This window comes from Myripristis murdjan, chromosome 16, assembly GCF_902150065.1.
Source record: "Myripristis murdjan chromosome 16, fMyrMur1.1, whole genome shotgun sequence".
Classification (NCBI taxonomy): Eukaryota; Metazoa; Chordata; class Actinopteri; order Holocentriformes; family Holocentridae; genus Myripristis; species Myripristis murdjan.
This window is the reverse complement of record NC_043995.1, coordinates 5,225,931-5,234,379: the sequence shown is the minus strand read 5'-3', so window position 1 is coordinate 5,234,379 and position 8,449 is coordinate 5,225,931. Positions and strand designations below refer to the sequence as shown.

Here is an 8,449-nt window from a genome sequence, read left to right as displayed (position 1 = left end):
CACTCTTACATCTTCATGAAAAAATAAGCACTGCTGCACCTAGCATTATCAAACTTTCCATGAGGAAACATAGCTAATAAGCTGTGCCATACAGCCATCACAGAACAAATTATATTCGATCATCATGAGAATCTATGGAATCATCAGAATAAAAAGCCTCTAAACCAGAAATGACATTGAAGTGGATTAGCTGGCACCATTAAAAAGACATTCACACAAAAACCTTAGCTAGAATTGGACAAATGAAAATGGTTAAAGCAGTAACCTAGTCTAAGTGCACTAGTAATGCCATTTGGTTTCTAACGCTGTATATAAAGGGTTTGGTAAGAGTGGAATACAGATATACAGTTTATATTACACACACTCTGTCCTGCTCCATGTCTTCATAGGTTTGTTTTTTTTTTTTAAGTCACACTTCGGAGTACAAATTCATAATTGAGGAGTTAATCTTAAAGGGAATTCTGTACAACATTGGTATTAGTACTACACTAACTCGGTAGGCTAGAGTATCCATTTCAAGTATTTTCACTACCCACACCTTCAGTATACACATTTGTGTAATAGGTATATTCAAGCACACAACATTGTATGCATAACCAAACAACCCACTGGTTTAGCAACCGTTTCATCGTGTGTTCATGTAAAAACTACTGAGGTCTCAAAATAGACGTGGAATACAGTACTCTGTATGCTCCTTTGTCTGTCTCTGGTTTCATAATTGTAGACTTTTGAATCAATGCGTACAAAAATTGTCTCTCTAAATCGACAGGGGCGCTTTTGCAGCGCCGCGTTACGTTTGCACCGGCTGCAAACTTGCTTTTTAGTCTTCCTGTGGTTTTTATTTCCCCAGCTTGTCCAGGCATAGACGGGCATGGCTTTTTCAATCTAGGAGGCTGTTGTTGAGAGAAAACCAAGAACAGGACATGCAAAAAAAAAAAAAAAAAAAAAAAAAAAAAAAAAACATATCTTTTCCAAGCAGACAAGAGCAGTCCTCACTTCAGACTGGCTGCAGCCAAAAATCCAAATAAGCTTTCATTGCAAAGGAGGTAGGCTAGTACACAAAGCAACTAGAGGGAGGCTGGATTATACATAGAGGTTACTCAACCCCTTATAAAGTATGCAGAGGTTTTAGCAGAATGAAAGCGTACACACATAAACACACGCACGCACACACACACACACATACACACACACTTACACCTCTGTGAAGGCTGTGATGGCTCTGCAATTCAATAGGCTTCAAAACAACATCTCTATCTCCTGTATATCCCTGAAATCTGTGGAAGCCTGACCTCTGGACTTCTGGCTGCCCTCTCTGATCGCCTCCTCTCTCTGTCATCCCAGGATCCATCACTTCACATCACCATTAAAGGACTCCAACCACTTTTGGGGGTTTTTGGTCCATTGGTACCCTTACGTAATATCTGACAAGAGGATTTGCACCAAAACCATCCACTGCACGTTAATGCTTTAACATAAAACATATTAAGAAATTGCAGGCAATTAGCATGCTTCAAAATATGAAGACAATGCTTTTATTGATCCAACATTTAATGTTCTTTTTTTTATATATATATATATATATATATTATTATTTTATAACCTGTAAATTCATAGCCTCTGAAAACAAAATTTAGGGTGCTTTTTCTTGCCAAATTTTCTATCTATTTATTATCTATCGATTTCCAAAAAGGCCTAGCAGATTCATACAAATATTATCAAAATGAACTAACCAACCAGATTTAGAGCTGCTGTTAGGATAAAACATGTTCATTATGGTTGCATACTGTATGCTAAAGAACATATAAAAGAAGTAAAGGAAATTACATCATAGCAACAGCATTCTCAATTTGCATCGGTGCCAAACTCGGGGCCGCTAATATTGAAAATAAATGGGATAGGCATGGAAAACCATTATACCTATAACATTTGAAATTTAAAACTATATCAAAAAACACCTTTTAAACAATATATTAAATGTGAGCTGCGTAGCAACATAACAAACTACTAATAATTCCAACAACTTTCTTCCTTTGTATGTTCTTTGTTGTACAACAAAGCATGAGCAGAGCCATCTACAGGTCAGTGAGATTATTTTGGAGCCAATCCTCTAATTAGATATTAGGTAAGGTGACCAACAGACCAAAATCACAAAAGTGAGGGGTCCTTTCGGTCACCAAAGCAAAAGTAAGAAATTTTTTTTGATAGCTAAGACTGGCTGTGGAAATATACTGTACACAAATTCAAGCTGATCTGTGTGAGCAACAGTCTTCCTGCGGTTAACTCCGTCCTGGAGTGTAATTCTAAGTTGTCAGCGGGGGAAACCTTCCCTCACATCGCGGAGTTACAGAGGAAAAGTGCCTCCACTCATCCCTTCCTCTTAAATGGACAATAATTGAATGACCATAAAAACGGCACGCTCATTTATATCGGCTATTAAAAACGCACACTCTTTTTAATGAGCACTAAAGCAGACACCCCCATTAGCTCTTTCTCTCTCTCTTCGACTCGGACTCTACCTCTCTCTCCCGCTCTCTCTCCCTCTCTCTCTAATGGTCAGCTAAACAGCCTCAGACTACAGAGAGTGGTCACTTCACTTCAGCTCCTGACATTACACTTTAGAGTGGAGAGAAGTGAGTTTTACACACACACACACGCACACACACGCACACACACACACACACACACGCACGCACGCACAACTTCATCTTCAGCTCATTGACTTAGAAGTGAGAGTCCAGAAGAAGTGAACTTGCGATGTGCCAGTCGAGTGTCGATGAATTACAGAGTATCTGTTTCTTTTTTTTTTTTTTTTTTTTTTTCTCTTGCTCATCCACGGTGCTGTGAGTTAGGGGATTGGTGTCCTGAGGAATGCACAAACTCTTGTATAACAAAGAAAATAAAACACACAGGATGAAAAATTGAGGGTGGGGGGGGGTCAACTCCAAGGGTCCCGCCATGCCACAGTCCGTGTTTAAAATCGCTTGCAGTTGCACAGAGTTCCGTTTTTGTTTTTTTCTTTTTCTCTATTTTCTTTTCTTTCCTTTTTTTTTTTTTTTTTTTTTAACTTGCTCTCTATTTAAAGCTGCACCAGGTAACTTAGCGCATTAGCAGCCCGAGGTAACTGTTTTACTTACGAGGACTTCCAGGCCAAGAGGTCCTCTGGGTGACAACAGTAAACTGCACACGTCAAACCAGCCAGTCTGTTACCACGTCGTGCCGCCAGGAAACCGAAGGGACAAGAAAGCAAAAAAGATTTAAAGTTGGCGAGTCCGGCTTCCCCCTGGACGGAGCCTCGCGCACTGCTGTTTAAGAGACACTTTGCATTTCATCTTTCAATTTCAGCATGTCACTCCCCGTGGGTGGAGAAGTGACCACACCTGACACCAGAATTTCATTTGGGCAAATAGAGTCAATCTATGGCATCTCAACATGGGGAGAGAGCGCACTATTCTGTGTTGCAGCCCTGGGTTATGATTTTATTTATGATTTTAGGCTGACGACACACAAGTACTTTTATATAAAAATTTGCCTAGTGCAGCTTTAACATTTTTTTTTTTTTTTTTTCAAGAAACACAACAAATCGAGAAGCCTCATTGTAGAAAACACCTCTTAAGCTCGCCTATTCTCGAAGGATCATTCAAGGTTCACAGGTTTGTCACCCAAAGATCCGAGTCTAGGGTGCCGATGTTGGTCTTATTTTGAGGGATGTTGGTGGTGTTTTTTTTTTGGGGGCGGGGTGATCCCTGACTGTTCTGGTCCCCAGGTTTTGTCGGAGGGTTTACTGTTGTTGGTGTTGTTGTGGGGTTGGTGGGTGTTTGGCAGCCAGCACTCCTCGATCCTCCTGGCCCTGTAACGGGGCTCTGCTCTCTGGGTACTGGCCGTTGTCGAAAGGCATATGGTGGACGCTCTGGACGTGGGTCTTTAGGTTCCCTTTCTGAGAGGCTCGGTATGGGCAGAGCTGGCAGCAGAATGGCCTCTCCCCTGAGGAGAACACACAACGTTGAAAAAGTCAGCGAGAGGCCAGAAGTGACGTCACACACACACACACACACACCCACACACAGGGTTTATGAGGTGTAGAGAGGACAGGACTCTCCTCTGGGAATTTTGAATATGGGGGGGGAATTCACAAGACACAATGCCAACCAAGGCCAAGTCTTGGCGAGAATGAAAAAAAAAAAAAAAGTGGAAAAAAGGAGCGCACACGTAGACGAACATGAACCGAGACACATGATGGCATTCAGCGAGGACGGGGGAAAACATTATGCAGGTCGAGAGCAGCGTTCACATTTAATTTCTTACACCTAATTTCACTTAAAAAGTTAACTTTGCGCTTCTGTCCTGACCCAGATGGACTAACTCTGATTTCCTTGCCTTCTCTTTCCTGCCATCTGGAGAGGAAGGCCACACATCCCCCTGTCTGAGCAGTCCTACTTTCCTCCCATGTATTTCTCTCAATCAGCCGGGCCACCCGATGCCACACACACACACACACACACACACACACACACAGACAAACACACATAGACTCCACACACACCCTATACACTCTACTCTCTCTTCTAATTAGACTGACCTACAATGGCACAGACACCTCGGAAAAAAAATAAGCAACACACACCTGAACAAAACAAATGAGATTGCCATTTAATTGCACCTAATTATCATTTTGATAAATGGAAGAATATCAAAGCGGGAAAACAAATGACTCCCCGTACCCCCCCGCACCCCCTCTCCCTAAAGAAGAAACAGGGAAATATGGCTGTTATCATACATCATCAGAAACACAACAGAGAGAAAGAGGGGGTTGTGAGGAAAGAGAGAGAGAGAAATAAAAACAAAAAAAAAAAAGGCATAATTAATCACGGAAAAAAATCTAAAAAAGCAGCTGGAACGACGGCGAGGGTGAGACGTGAGAGGAAAGCGAGAACCTCCACGACATCGTCCTGCGAGGAAACATCGCTGACGGGACCGGTGCACTACATTACACTAAAGGTTATCGTCACCGTAAAGCAGCGCCAACACTACATCTAATTGGACCCCTCCGCTGCGCCCGCTCCCATCATTCATAGCGTGTGGTAAACCTGAGTGCATGTGTGTGTGCGTGCGCGCGCGCGCGTGTGTGTGATGTGTGTGATTAATTAAGATGGAGGTGCACCGTGTACACCCCGGCTCTCTCCGAATGTCAAAGCAGAACAGATTTACTCCTCCATTTCCCTCTATTGCTGCCTAAATCCCTCTCTCCGTCGCTCTCGGAAAACTCGGAAAAAAATATCGCAGGGAGCCAACATGGCCGTTTTTTTACACATCTGCAAGTTTGGCAAATTGGAGGAACAAAGCCGCTTTAACACCCGGTGTTCGAGCGGTAATCATCATGGTTATTGTTATTGTTTTGCCGGTTTTGTCTCCATTTTTGGTGCTAAGTCATGCGCTGTGCTGCTCACTGCACTTCCCAGAGATCACCTGCCAATCAAACTGGGCATTTTAATTTGTTTTTGGGGAGATTTGCTGTTGTTAAAGTTTTGGTGTCTCTTTTGTTTGGCTGTACAGTCTTGGTGGCTGTCGCCGCTCGTGCTGACTACCCAATCCTTCATCTGTTTATCCCAAACAAACCAGAAATATAAAATCAGTCACTTCCTGTGCAAGGATTTTCCTGACACAGAATGTTTAGAAGAGCAAATTTAAGGGCTCTGCACATGTTAAGACGTTCATATACAGGACATGGAGTGAATCACCCCGACAGCATGCATTGTTTTACTCGTATCACAGCCACTAGCCAACAGTTTAGAAATAGGAAGAGTTAATTAATTTAGGGAGCAATGTGCGCTGAAAAAAAAAAAAAAAAAAATCCAAAATTTTGCTCCACTATTTTCATTTATGTCTAATATCTTGACCAGGACACAAAGATGCTACCAACTTACTTTGTTAACATTATTCAATTTGCACCATGGGATTATTGACATTTTGGATTTGGCAAAATGAGTTATACACAGCACATTATCTGCACAAAAATATGTCTTGGCTAGCTCAATAACAATGTTAATATTATGCTGATGTTAACTGCTGGAAAATGTTTACAACATTTTTGAAGCAATCAGGATTTAAAAAATGACGCAAGGTGTGGCGGCTAACAAATAGTAGGCTAATGTAGCTAACATTACATAATACAACTTGTTAGTCATTAGTGTATTATTAATATAGGTGAGCTGCTAGTTTTATATGAGCTAAATATATTAGTAAGCTTAAACTGTTAGTATGTTTGAGGTGTCCCAATATATGGCTTTAATGGACACCCTCCACTGAAATGGACACCGTCCGGCCAATCAGCTTCAAGCATTCATAATCATTTGAGTTTTGAAGCCAGCAGGATTTTAAAAACGGGCCGGGGTGTGGAGGCTAATGGCTAATGCAGGCTAAGGTAGTTAAGGTAAGGCAACTAGTCAGTGCAGCGGTTTATTGTTAAGTTTTATGTTGTGAGGACTGACATAGACTAGTGGTTTAAACACTTAACAGGAACTACATTTGAGGTGACCAGATGTATAGTTTTAATAGATCCCCTCCAGCCAATCAGATTCAGGTGTTCCAGGTGGCCATGGCAACGTTGTGATAGAAAGTAACAAAGTTTCCATTTACTAACATGAACATATCGAGGATTGTTACTTTAAGGTAAAGCCTGGGTGATGGGTCTGTATTCAGATAGAGCAAAAACACCTCAGATCCATGGCCATATTAACAAAGTGTGACAAACAAGAAAATTAACAAGATTAACACAATTCAGGCAGCAAGCAGCTCAGACAAACATTAAGGTTTAGAAATGCGTGGCCAGGATGCTGGTGGATGGGGAAAAAAAAAAAAAAAAACACAGCGTTTGCCAGTTTTAAAGGGTGTAAATATTACATCCTTTAAATTGACGTGTGCAGCAGTCTGCAATTTGGCAAGGAAAAGTGAAATCTGATTTTAATATCGCCACTGTCAGTTGGAAAACTTCAAATGTCAACTTTTCAGGGCCTAGAAAAAAAAAAAAACACCCTTGTTTTTAGCTTGAGCAACATGGATTTAAGGATTTTCAGTGCTGTTTGGAACGGTTCATCAGGTCATAGAAAACCATCAAATCCTTCAAATGCAAGCGAACTCCAAAAATGGAAATAGAAGGTGTTTTTGTGACAGCAGCAATAGCCGATTATGCCGGCTATGCATTTTAATGTCAGATGGTAAAGGTGATTGAGCTAAACAGTGGGTCTATGAAAATGCATATGGTGTTAATGTCAAGTACAAAGGGGGGGCGATGCATCTCGAGCAGCGCTGATCAAAGACGTGAAACACAAGCAGAGTGAATGTTACACACACACACACACACACAAAAATAAAGGTGCGACAGAGACATGCGTGCACAGGGTGGGACACAACAAGAGAAACATGCAGAAGCGGTGAGGGAGCCTCAGTGATTAGCCATCGTGGCACATACTTGTTTGGGAGCTTCAGAAGCGGTGGTGTGAGCGTCAGTACCTCTGTGGAGTCCGTTAAAATCAAACCCAACTGTGGGGGAGAAGGAGGAGGGGGGGGAGGGGAGAAGGAGGAGGAGGAGGAGGAGGAGGAGGAGGAGGAGGAGGAGGAGGAAGGGGGGGGATTCGGTTAAAAGCTCTACCAAATCTTTCCATTCACCACACAAGCATCTTTTTTTTTTTTTTTTTTTTTTTGTAATTTATTTTCCTTCCACCACCAGCAGCAAACAGTAGCATTTGCCACCAGCGCCCTTGCTAATAGAGGGGAGCTGGCAGAGATGATGATGGTGATGATGATCAGGATGATGCCGACGACGATGCTGCTGATGATGATGATGATGATGGAACCTGGTGGAGGCAAGCCAGTGATTTAATATGACGCATGTTAATAGAGGCCTCGGGGTGGCTGGCCTTTTCTGTGTGCGCACGTCCACGCTGAAGACAACCGTCGGTGACAACATTAATTACAGCCTCTGCTGCGAGTTTTTACAGTGCCTATGCATGGGTGTGTGTGTGTGTTTGTGTGTGTGCATGTGTGTGTTTACAATAGGGCTGGGGGTGCTGCTGAGCACTGCATCACTTACCATTTGGCCTCTGTCACTTAGAATCACTGGCTGTGCCACATATCATTCACACTCTCTATAAAGAAGCTACTTATCTCACTGTCTGGTGTGATCACTGCCGCCTGGGCTGATGAACATGGCAGGACAGGAGGAGGAGGAGGAGAGGAGAGGAGAGGAAGGCAGAGGAGGACACAGGAGGAAAGGAGAGGATGAAGGGGAAGAAGGAAGGAGAAAGGAAAGGAGAAAAGGGACAGTAGTGGGGAGAAAAGGAGAGATGGGAGGAGAGGAAAAAGTGGGATGTCTAAATCAAGCTGTTTAGTGAATGGCATCGGGACGCATGCAAATGGATGCATAACGTTGGCATGGACAAATGTTGTTCTG

The 8,449-nt window shown here is 42.5% G+C and overlaps 1 protein-coding gene across 6 annotated transcripts in view; it reads right to left on the bottom strand.

Annotated features, from left to right (window-relative positions):
* Positions 1 to 394: 394 nt before the first annotated feature.
* LOC115373764 (zinc finger protein 516-like) overlaps positions 395 to 8,449 on the bottom strand; it is a 56,220-nt gene continuing 48,165 nt past the window's right edge. For 4 of the 6 annotated variants that reach the window (XM_030072305.1, XM_030072303.1, XM_030072302.1 and 1 more), the window contains one exon: positions 395 to 3,984. In XM_030072305.1, the coding sequence (XP_029928165.1) occupies positions 3,782 to 3,984 (203 nt within the window). In that variant the 3' untranslated portion in view covers positions 395 to 3,781. The other 2 variants (XM_030072307.1, XM_030072308.1) reach the window with 2 other exon arrangements.